Source organism: Anopheles coluzzii, chromosome 2 (assembly GCF_943734685.1).
Source record: "Anopheles coluzzii chromosome 2, AcolN3, whole genome shotgun sequence".
NCBI classification, from domain to species: Eukaryota; Metazoa; Arthropoda; class Insecta; order Diptera; family Culicidae; genus Anopheles; species Anopheles coluzzii.
Window position 1 is genome coordinate 24009477 of NC_064670.1, and position 23912 is coordinate 24033388.

A 23912-nucleotide genomic window follows, 5' to 3' on the forward strand; every position below is an offset into this window, starting at 1 on the left:
GGAAAATGAAGGCGAACCAACGAGTGGCTCTGGACTGGTTTTTCGGGAAGATGGCCATTACTTTTACGACGGGGGCAATCTGTATCACTGCCGGCTGCGATTTCGATCCGCAAACGACTACCGTTGACCCACTTTGCCACCGGCTCAGCATCACATTCCCGTGGCTTTTGTGCGTTGTCAGAAAATGAAGGCTTTAAAAAATTCAGCAAAATTTGCTTCCCCTTTCCCTTCCCCACACTAAAACGGAAGGCAACGGGTTATTCCGTTGTCGTCCTTGTGGAGATTTGGGGGGAGGGGAGCGACATCGTCATGCAAAAAATAAAAAAAAAACAGCAAAAAAGCGCGTCCGGGAGATGAGGTACATATCACACAAAGAAGAGAAATGCAAACATATGATTTAAATGCTGAATGAAAATAAGGTAGAAAAAACCACATGCAGATCACCTGAACTGGAGGGATGATGAAGAACAAAAGAAACAAAACAAAAAAAAAGCAAAAAAGAAAGACGTTCGGGCTGGCGTCGTCAAAGAAGTTCGGAGGTAACCTTCACGGTCGTAAATGCGATTTTGCGCACCCGAAGGAAGAGCGCAATCGGCGAAAGGTGGTGGGTGATAAGCGAAGACGACGACGACGACGACGCTCGACGAGGCTCGATCGATCACACATCGCGTGGCCGGAGGTGCGTGGTGGGGATAGCTGCCCCGATCGTGATGCAAATTTTGTATGTGCCTTTTCTTGTCTGTTTCGCGCACGGAACCACAGCACAAACATGTGTACGAAGCGCGCAGCCTGTTCGTTTCTTGTGGGACTTTCGAAAAAAAAAACAAGGAAGGGAGATAGAGAGAAAAAGCGCACAGGGAAACCACACGCACGGTGGGAACGAAACGTCCGGTGCGGGTGGCCAACAGATTCCGAGCCGTGCTAGTTCATAGGTTTATGGTTCACATTTCTCCTGCAATCGGGCAGAAAAATTGGTCCACCTGGGTTATAAACCCTCTCTTGCCGGTGCGCGCGTGGAAATCAGGTCATCAGGTGGCACAAAGCAGGCAAAGCAGGTTAGGAACTTCTTGCTCAGCGGGCGCAAAAGCAGAAGCTCACACTAGTGTAATCTGATCGGTCGCACGATTGCCGTAAAGCTTTACGTTGCGCGCAGAGATCTTTGCCACTCAAAGTTGAAGATTGACCTTCAGCGATCATGCGATCTGTCTGGTGGAGCGATTGGGCGTGATAAGCGTTTTTCAAATATTTTAAAACATTTGCAACATTGTACGGCAATCCGTCTGGTCTGGAATTGTAATCTGATTGCGGAATTTAATCTATTCATTCTAAATCACGAGCCTAGACCTACAACAGACATGATGATGATCAGCATTCTTGATTGGAGCGAAAATAATCAATCAATACTAGAGAATTTCTCCAAAAAGATAACCTTACATTGACCTCTTAACGGACATCTCGCTTTTGTCCATCTTGAAACACCTTCCCAAACCCACTGTGCGCCTTGGGACTCTCCCCCGCCCCACGGGGACAGTGTCTGAAGACGGTGCGAAAAATTATGTCCCCACCGTTTCTGCACCACCCGAGCCCAAGGCCCCACCAGGGTGGAGTTGTTTGCTGTTGACATGAGCGTTGATCGGCTTCAATTCACTCCTCCCCTTTTGGGGCGTTCTTCAGTCCCCTTGTGCCACTCCTGCGGTGACTTCTCCTTTTGTTGCGTTTCAACACCCCCCCCCCCCCCCCGCTGCGAATGCGAAACGGATGTAGAAAGTCCCACCGTAACGCGTCATTGCAGGCACCCAAAAAGCAGTGTGTGAGGAGTTTTAAAATAACAGCACACACAGACACACGGGGGCTGAGGAGGAGTCCTCCCCACTCCATGGCTGGACGTTGAAGAGCACCGATCCGCTGCAGCCCGAGCAATTTGGTTTGGGTACGGAATGGCTCTCTTTCGCATGGTTTGACCGTGGCAGACACATTGTGTAAACGACCGCAGAAGCGTGCGGATCGCGATCGATACCTCGTCCCAGCGCGCGTGTGTGTGTATGTAAAGTGACCACACAAAACGTGCCACCGTGACGATCAAAAAGGGATAGATCAGTTCCCATCCCTTCATCATCCCGCGGCGGTTTGTTTGTTCCGGCCTACGGTTTGGTGTCATGCCGGCGTACCGCGATCGCGATCGGCCTGTGTCTGTTAGATAATGCCATTTACCCGCCGGGCGCCGATCGGATCGGAGTAGAGGTGGTTGAAGTTCGGTTGAAAGTGAAATTAATAAACAACAGAACAGCTATTGAAAGCGGAAACCGCAAAACGTGACGCAACTTACGCACGCGACGTGCTGGTGAGTGAGTGATCGCGGCAACAAGAAGGTAACGTTCGCACTTCGGAGTTTGTGTGTGGTGATCGTGTGTGCGTGTGGTCGATCTGCAACGAAAGATTTGAAAAACAAAGAAGAAAAGACCACCGGTTGAGTGTTTGTCACTGTTTGCGTGCATTTCGTGCGAAAAATCATTCACCCCGGGAGTGGCGGGATGCGCCGGTACACGTATCTGCTGTCGGCGGTGGTGCTGCTGGTCGTCGGGCTGGCCGTTGCCGCCAGCGGCATCTATGTCGTCGAGAGCGGGGGCAAGAAATCGTTCCTGCAGCTCGGCGCCCACCACTGGACGGACGGGGCGGACGACGATGGGCTGTGGTCGAGCCTGCTGGAGGAGTACACCGTCGGGTGAGTTCAAAATCAACCACCGGGCAGTGCACGGGGAGTGTGCGCTCATTTCACACCCCCCCCCAAAACGGCTCCGAACCGGAAGTGATTGCATTGAGTGTGTATGCGGGGGAATCCAAAATTGGAACTGAAGGTTGTTGTTTTTGTTTTTTTTTTGTTGGGAAATTGAGTTCACTTGAGAAACCAACAACGGATCGAAAGGGGAGAAGCTTTGCTTGTACGGCTTACCAGTGTAAATTGGGCTTAATATCGTGAAGTTGATAGAGAGATACTACTACTGCGGAAGAATCAATTCCCGAATCATGTTTAAAATCAATTTAAAATGTGTTAATGGGACCTTTAAGCAATTCAATTTTTGCGCATGTTATCTCAAAGTTTACGTTTTTTACTATTAACATGTGAATAGCTTTAGCAAAAGTTGAATAAAAAATAAGGAAAAAGGTGCTTTCAACCACTAGCTTTTTAAATACAAAATGCTCCTAAACGTAATGCATAATTAAATGTATTATTTTTGGTATTGATTGTTTGCATTATCTACTCATTTATTCGTTTATAATAATACAAAGGAAAAGATATTGAAATTAATTGAAAAATGTCAAAAAAATTATGATTGAAATTGATAGAATAAGCGATAAAATCTGAATGATGTGCAATGAAATTATCACTCTAAAAATAATAAATTTTATTGTTTAATTACTTTTAAGAGCATTTTGTGCACAAATGTTAATGAATAAAAAATGCTTTACTTATTTTTGTGCCTTTTTTTTGCATCATACAACATCCATGCGGTTCAAAGAGCTTAACGCACTATTTCAAAACAGGGATTTAAACCTCTCCTTCGATTACACAGCTTAAACACTTTTTTTAAATGGTGTAACTTTCTGTTAAACCTAAAAAGTAAGCTTAATAATTGCTAGTTAAATCCAGTCCAAAAGGTAACAAGCAAGAATTGAGTCACAAAGATAAGTTAAAAAAGGAAGGACATTAAAAAGAAAACAAAGTAAGTGAAATAGAAAACAAAGTAAATGAAATAGAAAACAAAGAGGTAATAGTTTGCAACAACCAAGAGAAATCAAGTGGTTTAGCACGTGTCATATGAAATTCTCCATTTCAATAACATTCAAAGGCTTTAAAAAGGCACATAAACGTTCACATATTCATTTTAACCTGCTTAATGTTAAGCACTGCGTATCCGTGATTTAAAAAAAAAAAGTCCCCTCACGAGTGCAACAGACTCCCTAAATAGAAAGCAATCTCACCCCGGCGGCTGATTGCATCCCGATCATTGGCGCTGCCTCCGGGCGCAAGCATGCGTAATGCTTGATCATGTTTGTCTCATATGTTTATGGTGTTTTTGTTGTTGTTGTTGTTGTTATTTTCGTTCACTACACGCCCGGCCAGCCTGAACCAGAGTGGCACCACCAGCGCACCGAGGGAAAGTCGCGTAATGCAGGCGACCGTCGTAGCAGCGGCAGGACCGGCGCCAAAGTACATACCCACCTCCAGCTTTTACATCAACAAGCGCATCGGCGAGGCGCTCGAGCTCGACCCGCAGCACCACGCCGCCCACTCGCCGCACCGGCCCCGACCGCCGGTAGGGAAAGTGATCGCCAGCACTGGGGCCGGCGGCCTGTACGGCGACAACCAGCTGGCGGCCGGTGCCGGCCACGGTGCAACGTTTACGCCGATGCGCCAAACGTTCGGTGGCGCCAGCCCGACCGAGCTGCTGGCCTCGCCGCGGGAGGTGTCCGAGACGGACCTGTACCTGCTCGGTGCGATCGAGAAGCTGGTGTACCGGGTGGACTACATGGAGAACCGTTTGCGGCGGGCCGAACAGATCATCTACTTCCTGATGGCGGGCAACAGCCAGAAGCAGGGTAAGTGGCTGTGGGGGGGGGGGGGAGGATATTTCGGCACAATTTTCACCACTTTCTTCTTCTTCTTCTCCTCCCGCACAGAACCGTGTCCGCAGAACTTTACGCAGGTGCACGATCGCTGCTATCACTTCGATATCGAGCGTGGGCTGAACTGGAAGTCGGCCAGCACGATGTGCAAATCGTACGGGGCGCATCTGGCAGAGTTTGAAACGGTGGCCGAGTTCCAGGATGTGGTTGCGTACATACTGAACAATCCGGTCAATCGCGGCAAGGACTTTTGGCTCGGTGGACTCAACCCGGGCCTGCTGTGGATTTGGGCCAACTCGGCCAAACCGGTTAATCCGAACACGAACCTTAGCTCGATTACGAGCTCCAGCTCCAACAAACCGGGCTCGAAGGGAACGGCCTCCACCAAGCCGACCAATCTGGCCAACAACGGTACGGAGCTCCCGTCCGGAGGCACCAAGATTGTGAACAATCCGTCGGCGAGCAAGCTGCCGACGCTGGAGATTACTGGCAGTGGACGGTGCCTGCGGTTGAGCTACAACTCCGCACTGTACACGTACGGGTATCGTGGGGAGGACTGCTCGGCACAGTTTAGCTACGTGTGCGAACTGAAGGACAAGTCGTTGGACAATGAAATCTCCCGGATAGCGAAGCAGCTCAAGCTAGCGGATGATGTTTCGTAGGGCTATAAGGGTGAGAGAGCTGCGATGTGGGAGGGTCGTTATTTATTGAAGCCAGCAGGAACGTTATTTTTATTACATTGTGATGAAGATTATGGTGGGGAAGATGAGCGTTTTTGTTACTTATTTAATGAATTTAAGGTACCATAGTAAGTGATATAGAAGTAAATAAAGTCCCTATTTATAAACTGAATGTATCTTTTTCTGCATGCATTGATAATTTTAAGTTCAAAAGATAGTAAATAAGATCAGAGTAGATCAACTGATAGTAAGACAATCTAAAGGCTAAGTGTTTCTTGCCTGTTTTAGATGAAGTCACCGGGATTAGTAAAGAACTGAGGCAGAACCTGATCTGCCAGCCGTGTTTGACAGGGATCTTCGCTGATCAAGTTGTGGAGGAGTCGTTGAAGTTAGCATTGCCAGCGTTATTTGAGGAGTTACTTGGTATCTATGTATCCAATGTTCCAATGTATCCAATGGAAACAGTTAATAGTGAGTAGCTATTTGAAAATAAGTTATTTGAGGCTAATTCTGAACTATTTTGTGTTGTTTATACTATAGAATGAACACTTGGAACCCCTGTTTGTAAACCTTTTTAAATGCGCATTATATGGACCATCATGGGGCGGTCCCGTGGTACAGTCGTCAACTCGAACAACTCAATAACACGGGCACGTCGTGAGTTCAAACCTGAAATGGACCGTCCCTCAGTTGCAAGGATTTTGATTATATCTGGTTGCTGCGTGGTAATGAAAGAAGTCTCGAAAGCCTGTATAGGCCGGGGGGGGGGGGGGGGGGCATGTCCGCGTAGGACGGTTACGCCAAATAGAAGAAGAAGAAAGAAATAGACCATGATAGGGGAAAGTAGCGAGAAGTGATCCTCCATTAACATTAGGCGATCGCGCGATACTGTGCAATGTTCTCTATTCGCGGTACATAGATGGAAAGAAAGCAATATTTGTCACGTGAAATCGATCGAAAGGGTGTTAGACAGCTTCGTTTACGAGCTTCCGAGTTTCCAGACATCAATGGGTATTGCAAAATGCTAAAGATTTTTGCTCATTACTTTAAATGTTCAATTGATGAAGACTTTGGTCATGTGTATCGTTAGGTGCGCCTTCTCTGCACAGACGCGCAGTGTATCACTTGAGCTGATCAGGATCACTTTTCAGACCTTTGGCTCCAATTCGGCAATGTTGAGAAGAGCTAAGCTGGAGTACATTTTTGTTAATGCCCACAGACACGATATATAAACGAAGGTTCCTTCGGGTGTTTTTTTTTCAGATTAAACAGAGTACAGGACACATCATAACTCACCTGCAAAGAAGTCGACGCTGGGGATCTTTCGAGGATCTTCTACACACAAAAAACTGGCCCAAATTCAGCGAGATTTTCGGATGTGATTTGCTCGAAAAACACCAAACACCACAATTACAACTGTTTCCACTATATGTGTGTGTGTGTACGTGTTGTTTAGCTTGTTCGTATATTGTTTTAGGCACATCCATCATATGAATATAAGTGTGTTGTGTAGTGTTTTCGTTTGGCTGCATCCTGCTGCTGCAGTGCTGCACCCTGCAATTTGTTCGTATAACTTCACTGACTTACGCAGCATTTTACGGCGCGCAATAGTTTTATCTTTCCGTTGATTTCTTTTCGTCGACTGTGTCTGTTTTCTTCACCTAATCCTCCATGAGAACGATTTTGAATCGTTCTTCCTCTCTCACAAATGCGCTACTCTTCCGCTGATGGAGGGCAAGCTATCTAACGCTGCTTCGGCTGCTAATCCAATGTGAACGGATGCTAAATCTACATGTCTACATGCTTAGCACTGTATGCTTGTGTGTGTATTTTTAAACTCACTGTGTTCGATTGTTTGATGGCTTGATTTTTTCTTCTTCTGCGAGGAGCGACGGGGGTACATTGCAAACAGTGACACATTTACCCGTCCCACCACAACTCCTTAACCAACACGCGTACGAATTGGCATTTTTAAAATACCGAAAATTCAGCGGTACCTACACTTAATCAACATTGTTGAGGGTTTTGGGGGGTTTAAAGTAAAAGACCTTTTCTTTTGCTGCTGCAAGGCCGGCTAAAAAAGAGTAACAAACAAACAAACGTTTAATAACTACGCAATAACATATAGCGTACAAACACACGCTTCCTTTGTACGGATAAGGGATAATGATTGTGATCATCATCCGTACTAGATTATCTCGATCTCGGTTTGAAAATGTTACACCACCACGATCGGTTTTCTCGGTCGATCGCGAATGTTTGCCCTTCCTTAGAACAAGCACGTGCACCACGTGTACGAGCATCGTTTTCTTAGTCTTAGCACAACATCATACACATGCTTCCCATTCATTTGTATATATATACACACACACACACACTCTCTACCAACGTATCAAATTCACTTTCCTTTAGAATAACAAAAACAAAACAAAACAAACATAAACCTAATCAAGTGGGAGGTTTTGAAAGGGAGGCAGATTAGAATTTTTGCAACAACTCAACACTTAACAATTAATTTGCACTTTCTGTGTTTTTTTTTTCTTTTATGCGCGCGCCCACGTGTGTACAGGGAGACGGCAACAACGAAAAGGGAAAGGGGCGCAAAGAGGGTAAGGGGACTAAGGAGGAGTCCTGCTGATCCTGGTACACACGCGTTCAATGTAAATCTAACAACCTAAGGACTAAGACGGTAGAGTTATATAGTAGTTGTAGTTGTAGTTTTAGTTGTAGTAGTAGTATTAGTATTAGTAGCAACAGTTTCGTTGTTCTCCGGACTGACGGCACCGGAGAAAGGCAACGCCAACCTGTTTGTTTTTGCACATTCATTTCATTTTACTGTTTTGTTTCCGTGTGTGGCCGGGTTTGGCGCGACTTTCTCCCGCACTAAAGATATATACTACTTTTACACACACAACTCACACGCACACACCACCGATTTTGGTAAAGAGTAATGCAGCAGTTCGTGCATGGGGATGACGACACGTGTGCGATTGTGTACTCGGTAAAACCGATTTTCGATCCTTTTCACTTGTACCTTTTCGACTTCGTTCTACAGACACGGACCAACTTTTGGGCTGCCGCTTCGATACTAGGCAACAGTGCGCGTATGGTTTCTGGCTTTTCTGGTGGGATTTTGTTAGCTCCTTTGCTTGATCGTCGTGTGCTGGGGTGGTATGGTATACCTGTTCCACTTCGCTCTCTACCTGATCGCTACTACAGCATTACGGTGCCAACGCCATTCAACAGCAACATTCGCGTACAGGCGTACAAAAGGAAAGCTCCGTCTCGTTTGTTTTCTTGTTTGTTTGTAAGATCCCTAAATTTGCTACAATACCGTTTCGGTTAATTTTGTATTTGTCCTAAAAGAGTTTCGTAATATAATTTGTTTTTTTAGCACTTGATTTTTTAATTGGTTGGTTCTACTACTACTTTCGTAACATTTTGCACTCTCTCTCTCTCTCTCTGTCTCTTTCTTTTTCGCTAATTCGTTAATTTGTTGTATTTTCCTATTCTTTTTGTAAATAATTTTGGTCCGAAATGTAAACCTTTGTGTGTTACACACGCGATGGGTGTTTTGTTTTTTGTTTTCGTTTTGTCTTTTGATTACGTTCAATTTTGTGCATGTTTTCACAGTTTCCCCATTCAGCCGTTCTAAATATCGCCAAAAGCTCAATGTGTGTGTGTTTTTGTAATTATATTACTATGTTACTACCAACATCGTTGTTAAAATATTACGCTTTATCACACCACGTGCACGCACGCCGCCCCAGCAATTGACGTCGAGATTGGGTGCGTTCGCTCAACGAAACTATAAATTAGGAAAGGAGGGGGGGGGGGGGGGGGTAAGAGAACGAAGTGGGAAACTGTTGAAAATCAAATCAATAATAATGGAACCCCATTCTGATAACATTGTTGTACATTAAAAATACAAAGGCCACAGCCAGCTCCACAAATAAAATAGCGACAGCGAAAGCCATCAACAACGCTCATCGGTTTTGCTAGAATTGACATGCCGGCTGACTATAAATTTTGTATGAAATTAAACGGCCCCAACCGGCCCGGTCGAGCAAGTAGAAAACAAACAGTACCACCCCAGGCCGGCTCCTCTTTGTGTTCCCGAGGGATTGGTGCGATTGTTGCCAGGGCGGCACAACACCAATGCAAAATCATACTACCCCTCCCCCGGCGCTGGCACTTTATCCCAGCCACTCCAAACAACCCCCCCTCATCACCCCTCGGCCAGTAGTTCCGATCTCTAATCAGTTGCGTTCGCACTGCACCGAGTGCACTAAACAAGCGTAAATTTACATAACGCCACGCCTGATGGAGGTGGGAGCCGATCTGTCCGGGGAAGGAGCGTGCGGACAATGTATGTCTCTCTCTATCTCTCTCTTTTTGTAATATATACTTCTTTGCAGTTTTGCGTTCGAGCGGGGTTTAAAAATCTCAATCAAATCAGTGCCAGCAAATCGATACACAGCTGACGCGCGACGACGAACCCGATCAATGACGGCAATGCAATACGCAGCGCAGTGCAATAACGTAAATTATGCACTGCACCTGTGTGGTGCCGGCGGGTGATATATGCACCCGGCAAGGCACCCGTTACACGTCAGACCTAGTCGCTCTCCCTGTGGTCGCTCCGGAGAGTGACGGCAAGATGCGCATCTCGGTCGGTCGGCTCCGGCCGGGCTCATGTTTTCGTCAGCACACTAGCACACGCTCGTATTAGAGATTCGTTACACAACACGCACTAGTGTCACTTGGCTCCGGGGCGGAACTGCATACGTGCACATCGCACAGGCCCATCGGGCGAGCCGAGGCGATGTCGATGAACTTGTGATACCGTTCAAGGGCAGGTCGCTGCATGTTCGCCCGCCTGCATCATTGCCCGTTTTTGCGCACAGCGCCCAACGCGAACGTACGCGCCACAAAAGGCAGCATCAAAACGCACGCTCGCGTTGTACGATTAGCTGGAGGCAACAACGGCAAAAAAAGCGGTTCCAGAAGCAACCCTTGTCGCGCGAACCACTTTCCATCGCACTCCAATCGATCGATCGATCGACTTTCGCTCGGATCGATCGCACTCGCCGAATGCAATTTGCACGTGCAGGTGGTGGTGGTGCTTGGCAAGTGCTTATTAAATTGTACAAATTTCCCTAATCTCCCCGTCATTTGCACCATATATCCCGGGGTGTGCATTCCTGGAAAGGCCATTTTTCATTACAGAGGGGCAGAGGGGTCCGATAAGGGGCAGCAAACACACACACACACCCGCCTATTGCTGTCTGTCCACTTGGTCCTGGAGTGGCGCAAAAGTTTGCTGTGCTTGTCTGCGCTTCTTTTTTCCCTCTCCAACTACACCCTCTGCACAAATCAGCACTGCCGCAGATACGTCACCTGCGATAGTGTTTTCCACTCTTATCAGTAGTTTGCCTGCCCTGCCCTGCCCGTCAGCTCTCGCGAGGCAACGCGTTTAAAAGTGCTACATTGTATGGTCTCCGGCAAACGGCCTGACTGATAAGATCTATTTCCACTTTCTTCCAAAAGCAAATAAAACTATTTTATGGCTTTGCTAAAGCTGCACCACAATTCGAAGTGGATTGGACGGGAAAGCAACGGACACGACACGGCGCATGTGAAGGGGCCACACATGAGGGTGGTATATCTGTGACTCACGCGCAACGATCAGATTGCTCTCGTGCCAACCTTTGGAACCACCGTTCTGTGTGGTGTATGTCTTCTAGCAGGATTCCGGCTTAGTAAAAAAAAAACCCGTTCCTAAACTGCGCAAAAATTGCCTGTCGTCGTAATTTTTAACATCCCCCTCTACCTGTTGTGTCCGTCATAAACGGGCGGTAGCGCGACTACATTGTAGCGCGTCGGCCGTTCGGGCCTATTAGCGATCGGCACGTGTACGGACCCGCATGGAGCATACGACGCGCAGAACCACATGTCCGGACGTAAATCAGGTTGGCGCACGGGAGAGGATCAAGAGATGTATTGATTTTTCCAACTGCTAATTTACATGCCACAGTCACCACATTGCACAACACAAGTACAGTGTGTGTGTGTGTATGTGTGTGGACGCACGCGATAGCAAAAACAACTTTCGATTAGTGGGAATGCTTGCTTGGCACGGGAATGGCATTAATGACATTGTAAGCGTGCGCACACTAGCAAATAAATAAGGCGGGATAATGCTTGCAGCATTCCAAAGGGATGTCACTTCAAGAGGGAAGCGGAATAAAATTGTAAAACCTTAAACACATATACAAAAAAAAAAAACAACGAAAAAAAGCAATTGGTGGCCAATAAAATTGCACGGTACGGTAACAGCTAAAACAGTTAAATAAAAAAAAACGAACAACAGTGTATTTGAATAAATATTTAAAAAACACACACTACCTCCGGACGTGGTGTGCGTGTGTGTGTGTGCGCGGGTAAGAAAATGATTAAAAATAGTTAACAAACCGATACCGTCGTTAATATAGCAGCTGCCCCCTCTCTTTCCTCTCTTTGGCACATGCACAAATTAATGCTTTTCCGGCCGATTTACACCGCGGGGCGGTTCGTACCCTGTACGATATTCGAAATCTGCGTGCATGTGCATCCTCCTGGTGCTTTCCCGGCTTCATCGGCAGCGCGAACGGGCCACAAACACAACAAGAAACATTAGCTCGTTGTCCCACTCTTCCTCCCCTTCCGTTCTAGGGTGTGCCGCCGGCCGGCAGAATCGAACACACAGCACACAGCGACCACAGCACGATGTGCGCAAGTGTGGAAAGTGTGTGCACTATTTCAAGGCCAATGTCACACGACGGCGTCGACGGCGACTAGAAGAAGGCGCGGTGTGTGCATCCGGGCACGTGTGTGTGTGTGTGTGTGTGTGTCTGGGGAGAGGAGGTCGGTTCGATGGGAATGTGCAACACCCGGCACACAACCAACCAATCGCCCCCTAAACCCATCCACCCTCTGGTCTGTCGATGATGCTGCAAACAACTATCGTACATCGGGACTGTGGCAGCAGTAAATGCACTCCCCGCCTTCTAAATTGCACTTATTAAGACAGAGACAGAGACAGAGCGAGAGAGAGAGAGAGAGAGGGAGAGAGAGAGAGAGAGGGAGAGAGCAAGCAAGGGAAGGAAGAGAGCTCTGGTTGAGTGCATTTAGTGCACTTACTAGTAGCCACCACCAACCCCCTTCATCCCACCCAGTGGAACGCGTGGTTGTGTGCACTCTGTCTTCCGCTCTCCGGAATCCCCCACAAACCGACCCCCTTGCCGTCCGCACACGGGGGGAATGAACGACAGATCGGGATAGTGCGCACTGGTGTAGTGTGCGCGGTCGTACGTAGGGGCGGGCGTCACAATCTCGACCGCCGTTTGATGGCGGCACGTGGTGAATAAATTACCAAACAAATAAAACGTCGACCTACATTGTAGCTACAATGTTGCTTTCCTCCTCCCCCCTGTTTCCACCGCTTTGCCGCGGCTACCTCGCCAGCCCCCTTGCGTAGTGTTTGTTGGCGGGTTTGTTGTTTTACAGATTCCGCAAGATGTCGGAATTGATCATCGATTCCGCCATGCTGTCCAGTTCGTTCGAGAGCCCCTCGATGCCGTCCGATAGGTTGGCCAGATCGGCCGACGGTGGTACGATCGGGTCGGCCGTGGCCGAAGGGCAGGAGGACCGGCTACCGCCCATCCGCCCATTGCCATTGGCACCGGAATGTGCAGTGTGTGGCCCCGCTACGCCAAGCTCTCCGGTAACGTCGGCACCGGTGGGGCCGCTGCCCGCAATGCAGCTGTCCGATCCGTTCGCATCCAGCGCGAGCGTACCGGGCACGCCGGCGGTTGCGGTGGTGCCGCCCGGACCGCCCGCCACCGGCGAGTAGAACGAGGCGGCGGACGATTTGCTCCGATCGACCGAGTTGCCGTTGATCAGGAAGTCGCGCGACGTTTCCGGGCTGTACTGGAACATGGATTCGCCCGGGCAGCTGCCCTCGTTCAGCCCGATCGGTGTCGATGGCACGGACTTGGGCAGCTCGAACAGTGACCGGGTACCGGTGACCAGGCCGAGTCCGCTGGGACCGCCAGTGGGACCCATCGGACCGATGCAGCTGCCGGACCCGGCCGAGGAACCGAGCGGTCCGAACCCGCCGAGATGGGGCAGCGGAGTGGACGGTACGGAGCGCGACACAATGTTGTAGTTGACGGAGCGGGCGAAAAATCCACCCTCCTCTTGCCGTTGCTGCTGCTGCTGCTGCTGCTGATCGAGCAGATCGGGCAGGGTTAGTTCCGACTCTTCGATCTTGACCGACGCCGACAGCTGGCTCGACTGTTCGTTCAGCATGTCCAGAATGTTGCCCGCCGTGTCGGTGAAATCGTCGTACTCGGACGGGACGGGCGTTTGCGACACGGAGTTGTAGTTGGAGTTGCAGTAAGGGTCGTAGTTCGGGATCAGCGGGACACTGCTGGAGCGCGACTCGAGCGAAGACACCTGCCCCGGTTGCCCGGTGCTCGAGCTGAGGCTGCCGTGGGGATTGCAGATCGGCTGGAACGTGGTCGGCATTGGCGAGAGGCCACAGTTGAGCCCGTTCATGCCAACCGCACCGAAGCGGTACGGTTGCATCATCGAAGGGCTGGGCGGGGCCGACGCGGACAGCTCGTTCTTAATGTATCCGCCCAGGTAGGAGCGGGACTGGGTCTGGTGTGGCGGTTGCTGCTGCTGATGGTGCTGACCGTACGTTCCTCCGCCAGCGTGTGATAGTTGTTGCTGAAGCTGCTGCTGCTGCTGCTGGTGGCCGTGTTGCTGCATCAAGTTCAACGTGAGCCCATTCGACGCCTTGTGGGCCTTGCGATGGATCGGCGTGCTGCGTGGGCTCACAAACGGGCTTGCGGTGGGTGTGTGGTTGATGTTACCACCCCCGGACAGCGGTTTGCCGCCCGAGCCAACGCGCGGCTGCTCCGAGATTGGAACGAAGCTAAAGTTCTTCCGCCGAGCGGTCGGACTTTGCAGCGCCAGTGCTGGACCACCGCCGGCCACCGCTCCACCATTCATTTGAGCCACACCATACCCCTGCTGCTGGGACCCACCGGCAGCTACTCCTGCTCCTCCTGCTGCTTCGTGCTTCAGCTGCTGCCGCTGATGCTGTTCGGGCGCTCCGTGCGGTTGATGGGGACCGCCGGCAGTTGAGGCAGCACCGCCCATCGCCGCCGCCTCACCGGTGGACGTGTTGTGGCGCTGAGACAGTGCGGCCAGCGAGGCAGCTGCCGAACCGGGCTGCAATCCAATCGCTCCACCCTGGCCCATCGAACCAACAGTATCGTACGCCGCCAGATGGGACTCCATCGTTTGCTGCATGTGCTGCTGCTGTTGCTGCTGTTGCTGCTGCTGCAGCATCTGCTGCTTGTTCTGGTTGCACTGGTTCTTTTCGAGAATCATGCGTATCTGGAACAGCTTCTCGTTGTCATCGAACAGCGTGCCGCCGAAGGCGGAAGACGCCGGTCCACCACCCGCCGTACCGTCGTGCTCCGCCGAAGCGTCCAGCAGCTGCTTCGGCTGCGACGGCCCACCGGCAGCACCATCACCACCGCCATCCTCCTCCGGGAAGTACTTGAGTAGCTCCTGGTCCTGGTCCTGCGAGTTTTCCTCGTCGCAGTTCAGGTAGCCGTCCAGTGCGTTCTTGTCCATGTTGCAAATACTGATGACCCGCTCGCGTGGAATGATGAACTCGTCCTGGGCCACCGAGTCCTGCGTTTCGATGAGTATTAGATTGCCCTGCTCGTCGTACCGCGGTGCACTGTTGTTCTGCGCTTCGAGCGAACGCTGCTGGCGCTGCTGCAGCAGCTTGAGGCGCTTCTGCCGACCGGCAAACGCGGCACTGGTCGCCAGCTGCCGCTTCTGCACGCTCGTCGGCCGGTTGGGAAAGAATAGGGGCGACTGGGTCGGACCGGCCGGTTGCTGGAGTTGCATTTGCTGCTGCTGCTGTTGCTGCTGTTGCTGTTGCTGCTGCTGTTGCTGGACGGCCTTCAACTGCTGCGCCTGACGCACCTTTTTGCAGTACACATTCTGAAGGAATTGTTGATCCTGCGGGCTGCGCATGCCGCCCTCCAGTAGACGCTGCTGCATTAGTTGCTGTTGTTGCTGTTGCTGCTGCTGCTGCTGTTGCAGATGCTGCGGTGGGTGAGCGATTACCGATGGCACCCCGGTCGCTGACGGTGGAAGAAACCCGCTGGCCGCCACTGCCATCATCAGGTCTTTGTTCAACGACTCCAAGAAACCATTGCTAGTATCACAGTTGAGATTTGTACTTTGCTGCTGCTGCTGCTGCTGACGTTGCAGAAGCATCATCTTGCCGGTGCCGACGAGCCCGACCGCCGGGGTCGTGTTATTGTTGTCCTCGTCGAGGTACTCCTGCTGCTCGCGCTTTATCATGTGCTGGAGCAGCTGACTGGTCGCACCCGCCGCCGACGTGGCAGTCCCGTTACACGCTGGGTTCATTCCATCGATCGTGGTGGAGTTTGGCTGTTGCTGGTTCTGCTGCTGCTGCTGCTGCTGCTGTTGCTTTGTACTTACGGTTCGCTGCTGAGTTTCCACCGCACCGAAGGCTCCCCCTGCTCCGTCCCCGGACGACGGTGGTTTCGCCTTGTCCGGCGGTGTGCCGGCAGCGGTGCGGGACAGTTCCGGCGCGTCACAAATGCTTGTCGAGAGTGTCTTCCTGCGCTTCTTGCGCCGCTTCTTCATCGCCACGGCCTATGCGTAAAGGGGAAAGAAGGGATGGAAGAAAAGAAAGAAAAAAAAAACAAGGAAACATGTGGTAATGAGGCAAAGAGGGCCATCGAATGCGCGCTGCACAAATGTGCAACAGAGGAGACAGAAACATTAGACCCAGTCAGACCCCCCCCCCCCCTCTACTTCCCCACACCATGACAAGGCTAAGCTTTTGCATGTGTTTGAGGATGATCGCGCGCGCACTTGAACCGGAGTCACGTTTCAGTGCGCGTGCGGCGGCATTTGCGCCACGTCGCCGTCATACGCGGATATATAGCAAACGCACACACGCAAACATGATCATGGTGTGCACCCACAGACGGGGGCGGGTGGTGAGGGGAGCTGTCGACTGTGACTCGAGTTCCCACGGCGCGACACCGCAGCGATGTCGTCACCACACCTTCCCGAATCGGTCCCACACGCTCCTTGCACACGCTTTGCACACTGCAGGAGGGGTCGGACTGGCGCTTTTGCCCGATAAGACACCGCCAGAGCGCTTGGGTAAGCCGGCTGGGGTACTCTACACACTACTTACCGACAGCTTTCGCTTTTCCTTCATCTCGCGCTGCAGAATCTTCTTGTGCAGCTGCTGCCGGCTCGCTAGGCCGGACGGTGAGTTGAGGTTGTTCTTCGCGATGAAGCCGGCCAGCTCGTTGATCGTGGTGAAGCAGGACGGTAGCATCGCTTCCGCCCACCCCTTCACCACCTTCCACGATTCCTCCTCGGTGTAGTGTTGGCCCTCGTTCGGTTGACTCTGAAACAGTTGCAGTTGAAGTGCAGAAGCAGACAGGAGCCATCGGGCAACGGTGAGAGCGGGCCTATCATGCAAGGTTTTTCAGAAGTTCTCATAGCTTTGGGATACTTTATTGATGCTTTCTTAGTGGAAATGAGATTTATGGGATTCAAATTGGACTCTATGGCACCCGTTTTGGACAGGCTTATTGGGAATTCATATTGGATTTGTCCAAAAAAGATGCTATGGAGCCCAATTCCTTTCTCATAAAGTTCATTTCCTGTACGAAAGAGTCAGGAAAGTATCCCACAAGCATGAGAAACCCTGAAAACCCCTGCAAACTTCCAGAAGGTGCTATTGCTTACCTCGACGGCGGCGGCGCTGGTGGTGAGATCGGGCAGCTTCGGGACGGGAAGCTTGGTGGCTTTGCGCATCGCCGCGTAGCAGTAGCGGGAGTGGCCTCGCGTGCCGAGCCGGCGTGGCCGGATGCCAGGGAACACCTGCTTCATCACCTTGCCGAAATCGGCCGTCGACAGCGGCTTAATGTTGATCCGTGCGCAGTAGGCTCTATATTTCGTTTCGTGGGTTTGGGGGGAGAGAGGAGGCAAAACGCACACATTAGCGCATGGTCTGGCGTAGTAGCGCCGAGCCAAACAAAGCACGTGCGCAATCTTACTTACACATAATCATCGTACACTTCTTGCTTCGGAATTGACACATTCGGGTCGTGCTCCAGATGCGACCGGACCCAGTTGATGGTGTGATTAATCTCGAGCCGCGTGCCGAGCGGATTCTGTGACTGGCGCAGCGGATCTACCGGCGAAGAGAAGGGAGAGAATCATGGACATCATGAGTCGTGTGTGGTTCGCATAGCAAAAAGCGTTTGTTTGTTTCTACCGTACCTGTTTCCGGGTAGCCACCGGGCATGCGAAGATACAGCAGCAGCCGTTCCGGCGGCCGTAGGGTCGATATTTTCTCCAGTATTTCCAATATCTGTTTCTTGGTGTTGTCGCTGTGAAGTGAAACATTTCAATACAAAATAAAAGATCCATTTGTACAATTCGTAGGTTGCAGATAGGAAAGGAGTAAAGACCTTGACAAAATTATAATTATTAATATTAATATTTCCTGTTTTAGGTAGTGGAATTTCACCATCATGACTAATGCGGTGTCCTTCTTCGTTTCGAGCGCGAGTATCGAGATCGTTCGCCGAACCAATCCGATCTGCTTAGGACATGATCGCGTTGGAACGGTTGGCGGCGTGTGCCGGATAAATAATAAGCCGTGCGCTGCTAATTGAGATGGTGATGCATCAGACATCGAAACCCGCGGAGACTAAGACACAAGAAGTGGCCACTCATGGTGCGAATTAGCAGGCAATTAATACACCTTTCGGAAGACGCAACTTTCCCTTTGATCTAGTGTGGTGCCTGAAATTAAGACACACGTCTGCATGGCCGTTGGCTTTTAGAGTCCAATCGCCTTTTTTACCCTCACGACAACAGGCCACAGACAAAGACAAAAGTCTCCTACTGCTGGGGAACATAAACACGCGACAATACGGTACTCCCAAAACCATATGCCACCACCGGTGGGAGAGGAAGGAACCAGTGGCGGCACCTGAAGGGCAAGAGAACATAACAGAAAAACAATCGACTGGGAACGCCAAAAATGGGGGCGACCCACGAAGGGAAGAAGAAACACTGGAGCAGGCCAAAATCTTCGAGCACGGGCGCAGAGCAGAGTGAAGCTCAAATGGAATCAAAATCAAACGATAAGCGTACGCGCGAGCACACGGCCAGATAACGATAATAGGCGGGCCGGCCGCGGGGCTCGGATGATTTGTTTTTCTTTTACTGAACATTGTGCACCCTCCCCCCCCCCCCCTCATCCCACCCCTCTCCTTCCTTCTCCTTCTTTATGCCAGCCATTCAGCGCATTCGCCTATACTGCTAACTTGCTTTTTGGGATCGCAGAGCAGTCCACACTCCGCGCGAATGACGTTCGAGGGATGGAGAGGAGAGTGGGGTGGTGCGCAAATGTTTTTCTCTTCTTTCGGGTCGCTTCAGCTGTCTCTGTGTTTAGCCTATTTGCCTGTGTGTGTGAGAGTTTTTTTTTGTTCTCCGTTCGAAGGGAGCTTGACTGAACTCAAAACATCATCAAGCGACCCTGATCGATCAGGTTTGGCGGTTCGATCGATGTGACGTAGGGGTTCAGATATTATTGTATATTTTCTATCTTTTCACCAAAAAAAAAAGTGTTTGAATACGGTTTGATCTCACTAGGATAGGTTTTTTTTTGAAGTCATATTACGGTAGTTATTACCTGCTTGTATCATTTATTCGTATTCTAAACAAAGGGGTACAATTTATGACAAAATTTTGGATGTTGCTATGGATTTATGAAGCATAGCTTGTTTCTGGATGTTGGATAAGTTATAAGACAAGCCAACGGAACGGGATCCAACCAAAGACTGGGAGCGTTCTCATACATGGGTTGTACATATAATATAATGTACTATTTGTTTCAATTTATATGGCATCTTTTAACATGTGGTAATAATCGTGTTCGAATGAAGAAGTTAGACATTTAAGGACATAAGTAGGTATTAGCAGAATCGTCAGACTATGGGGCGTTCGGTCTATTTGAGGTTTCTCAAGATGATTAGCCTTTAAGACCGTGAATTTGACGTCTAAATTAGAGGTTTTTTTTTTATTCAGGAGTAACGGTCCAAAAAAACGAGATTCATCAAATTGTTACTGAGGTGTGGGATAGCGAATCGATGCCTTGTGATTGGAATCTCGGCATCATCTACCCCATATACAAGAAGGGAGACAGGTTGGACTGCAACAACTACAGGGGTATTGCGGTGTTGAATACCGCCTATTAAATATTATCTCTGATCCTTCACATCGAAGAGATAGTCGGAAACTATCAAAGAGGATTCCGATACGGAAAATCAACCACTGATCAGATCTTCACCATGCGGCAGATCTTGAAGAAGATGGCTGAATACAGACACGACACATACCATCTCTTCTTTGACTTCAAAGCCGCATATGATAGCATAGCCAGGGTAAAACTGTATGACGCTATGAGCTCTTTTGGAATCCCGGCCAAACTGATAAGGCTAGTTAGAATGACTATGAACAACGTCACTTGCCAGGTGAGGGTGGATGGAAAACTCTCAGGACCGTTTGCTACCATCAAAGATCTGCGCCAGGGCTTGCCTGTCTCCTATCCAACCTGGCGCTAGAGAGGGCCATCCACGACTCGAGGTTGGAGACTACGGGAACCATCTTTTATAAGTCAACCCAGATCCTGGCATACGCTGATGATATAGACATCATTGGTCTGCGGCTCTCCTATGTAGCAGAAGCCTACCAAGGGATCGAGCAGGCGGCAGAGAACCTCGGTTTGCAGATAAACGAGGCAAAGACCAAACTGATGGTGGCAACATCAGCGGGCCTACCAATAAATAATCAGAATCTACGTAGGCGTGACGTGAAGATAGGTGAACGCACATTCACCTATCTTGGGTCAAAGGTCAGCAACGACAATAGCATGGAAGCTGAGTTGCGCGCAAGGATGCTGGCTGTCAACCGGTCATTCTACAGCCTGAAAAGTCAGTTCACCTCAAAGAAGCTGTCGCGACGGTCGAAGCTGAGACTATATAGTACCTATATAGTACCGGTACTCACATACGCCTCTGAGATATGGACACTGTCCAAATCTGACGAAACCCTCTTAGCCGCGTTCGAGAGGAAGATGCTCAGAAGGATACTTGGCCCCGTATGTGTGGAAGGACAATGGAGGAGCCGTTATAATGACGAGCTATACGAGATGTACGGCTACCTCACTGTCGTGCAGCGTATCAAGCTCGCCAGGCTCCGGTGGGCTGGCCATGTTGTACGCATGGAAACGGACGATCCAGCCCGTAAAGTCTTTTTAGGCCGTCCACAAGGACAGAGGAGACGTGGTAGGCCCAAATTGAGGTGGCAAGATGACGTGGAGGCGTCCGCCATTAAGGCCGGGATAACGGATTGGCAGACGAAGACGCGAGACCGTGAGCGGTTTCGGACACTCCTGAGGCAGGCCAAGACCGGCGCTACGGATAAGTAAGTAAGTAAGTGAGTAATGGTCCAAAAAGGCCGTATAGCTTAAAAGTAGAGGTCTAAATCAGAGTTATAGATAGAATTTAAGCCAGTATTGTGAATTCTGGGAATGACGTGATTCGTTCTGTACGCGGTATCAACGAGGACATTTGTTCACATTTCTTATGTAGCTGAGACAAACTGGTCCAATTTGATTGATGATTTTATTCTGGTGCGCAAATCAATTCGTTTATAAGAGAACATTCTGATTCACTAATACTTTAAAAGAGCTGATATCGTCTATATGTTACGTCAACCTGGTTAAAAAGCAAATTAATATAATTTTTTTCAGGGATCGATTTGTTCAGGGAGCGAAAAAGCAAGCTATTCTGAAAAGAATATTTATTTTCCTTGTAATGTTTACGAGCCAAATATTCCAATCAGCTTGATATTCCCAGATATAATAAAATCAATATCACATGATTTCTGCAGAATTCGTGATTAGACTTTGGATTATCGCTAGTCAAGTGGTCACTCATGACACTCATGATGGTTTTTAGGAGCCATGTAGTGGCTTCAGTACTCGGTAAGCAAAGAAGCAATCAATCCCCATTTTTAATATTTAGACATTGAATTTAAAATTAAACATACTGCACTCGCACGGAAAACCCCTGCCCTGTGCTCGACAGCAAAGCAGACAAGGGAGAGAGAGAGAGAGAGAGAGAGATTGAATAGAATAGAAAATAAGGTTCCAGGCTCACCTGATGGATTTTTCAAATATTTGCTGTATCTGCTGTTCGCGCTCACGATCGCCGAGGGCCGCCGGATTGTGGCAGCCGGAGCTGGCCAGCATCGCCCTCATAGCGGCCACGCTCGCCTCCTGTTCCGCTCCCAGCTCCCCCAGCTCCATCTCCGTGCTGGCCGCCGTCTGTGGCGCATGGGAGGAGGCGACCGCGCTGCTGCTGGCGGCCGTCAGTTCGTAGCTGGCGTTTAGCTTTCCCACCTTCAGCTTGTTGACCGCCATTTGGGCGAGAAAGTCGGGACCGCCGGCAGCGGGCCCGGCGGGCGACGGTGGGAGCGGGGTCGCCGTCGAGGACGATACGGTGCCGCTGCCGGGCGACGGTGGCACGGTCAGCAGCGGGGGGCCAGCGTGCATGATCGCGCCTAGCGGTCCCGGGGTAGACGAGCTGACCGAACCGAGCGACGACGAGGAGGATGAGGAGGACGAGGATGGCGACGGTGTCGGTTGCAGTGGTGGTGGTGGTAGCAGTGGTACTTTTCCATAGCCTGCTACTACTGCTGCTGCTGCACTACTGCTGCCAGCTGTGGTGCCACCGAAGATGGCGGTGCCAAGGTTGGACGGCAAACCGACCGGGAGCGTCTGTTTCCACGGCTGGAACGAATTGGTCTGAGACATTTCCTTCCGTCTGCTTTCACCACCTGTTACACCGCCCGCACTTTGCACACACTGTGCGCAGCTGGCTGGAGAAACACAATCTCTTTCGCTCTCTCGCTCTCTCTCTCTTACACCGCCAATGGACACAAAACAGGCACACACAGAGGCACGCACGCACGCACGAGCGAGGAGCCTACACACGAGCAATGCACACTCTACCTCTCTGCTCACTTTATTCACACTAACTTAACACGCACACACATACACACAAGCACACTCATCGACACCAGGTGGCTCGTGCCAACAGGCCTCCCCAAGGGATTGTTGTGGGTGGTGAAGGCCAAATCAAAGCAAAAAAAAAACACCAAACTTGATCCCCAAAAACTGAACGGCGGCGAGAAAAGGGTGACCAATTGCGGTAAAAGGGCAGCGCGGGCTACGACGAAAGCGGTGAGAAATATTCAAGCAACGAGCAGGCAACTTGCGAGAGAGAGGCACTTCTGACTGCACGAATGCTGCCTGCTGTATAGGGAGGGCACACAACTGCTTTTTTGCTTTGCCGAAGGTGTGGAAGGTGATAGTAATGGCAGGGGAATTGCAGGAGCCAGACACACACACACACGCGCGGGGGCCCGTGAAATTGGAACTACTTTTTCTTCTTCATATCACTGCTTAGTAGCGGTAGTGTACAGCACGGATGCAACGGATGCACTAGTCGGATGCTTTGTCGTGGTAGTAGTGGTGGTAGACTAGCAGCATCTCATCTCACTCACTCTTCACTGGAGACAATTACGTTTTGCCATGCGTGTGCAGCACATCATCACAGTTGGCCACTAGATCCAGGGTGGAGTAAGCGGAGTAAGGACAGGCAGGGCCAAAGACAGAGGAAACTGCGGAACCACTCAGTAAACCCGACGGTAAACACACACGCACACTTTACGCACTCACGCACACATTTCACGCACGCACGGCCAAGGCCAAGACGAGTCGTGTGTCGAGAAAGAGCACCTTTTTTTACCTTTACACTGCCGTGCTTTGTCGCCCGACGGCTGCCCAACGACCGGCCGTCGACCACCACCACTGGGAGTTGCGAGATTTTCTGTGCACGATTTGCATTTGCGGTCGCGAAGTTGCTGGTGTGGGTGGGGGTTGGGTGCGAATGGCCGTCCGGACAGTCAGGAAATCAGGAACAAAAACGGGTGCTGCACTGGGGCTGCGGACACGAAAAGCCTCTCCCGATGGCACGCGAGCAGTAAAAGGGCGATAGGCAACGATTAGGAAAAATCGGTCTGCGATAAGGAGAGACTGGCGCACACTAGAAGGCACTGGCAAAAAACATTCCCGATTTTTCCTCACTCCGTGTGCGCTGTTGTGGCTGTGTGTGGCTGCTGCTGTTGCAGAATCCGAAAACGAGACGAACTGGTTTGAGCAGCAGATCAGCTGCAAAACGGCGAAACGTCGTCACGGTGGCCCAGGTACGTGTCGGCGATGGGCTGTCAAGTGATTGCGCAGAAAAAAATGGGTGCATCGTTTGACAGTAGGCGGTCTGGTAGGTGTGGCAGAAGCATGCGGTCAATAGTGTTGAATATGTGTAAATTTGGGCATCAGAT

General features: G+C 50.3%; 2 protein-coding genes across 2 annotated transcripts; one reads left to right on the forward strand and one right to left on the reverse strand.

Moving 5' to 3' along the window:
* The first annotated feature begins 101 nt into the window (after positions 1-101).
* On the forward strand, positions 102-9157 carry LOC120950645 (uncharacterized). The gene is made up of 3 exons (XM_040368858.2): positions 102-2722; positions 4124-4599; positions 4681-9157. The coding sequence occupies exons 1-3, from the start codon at positions 2532-2534 to the stop codon at positions 5286-5288; spliced, it is 1275 nt and encodes a 424-aa protein (XP_040224792.2). The 5' UTR covers positions 102-2531; the 3' UTR covers positions 5289-9157.
* LOC120953466 (neurogenic protein mastermind) lies at positions 6717-23912 on the reverse strand. The gene is made up of 6 exons (XM_040373394.2): positions 21668-23912; positions 17715-17824; positions 17493-17625; positions 17178-17379; positions 16615-16833; positions 6717-16061 (listed from the first exon to the last, which is right to left on the reverse strand). Exons 1-6 carry the CDS (start codon positions 22321-22323, stop codon positions 12849-12851), a joined length of 4533 nt encoding a protein of 1510 aa, XP_040229328.2. The 5' UTR covers positions 22324-23912; the 3' UTR covers positions 6717-12848.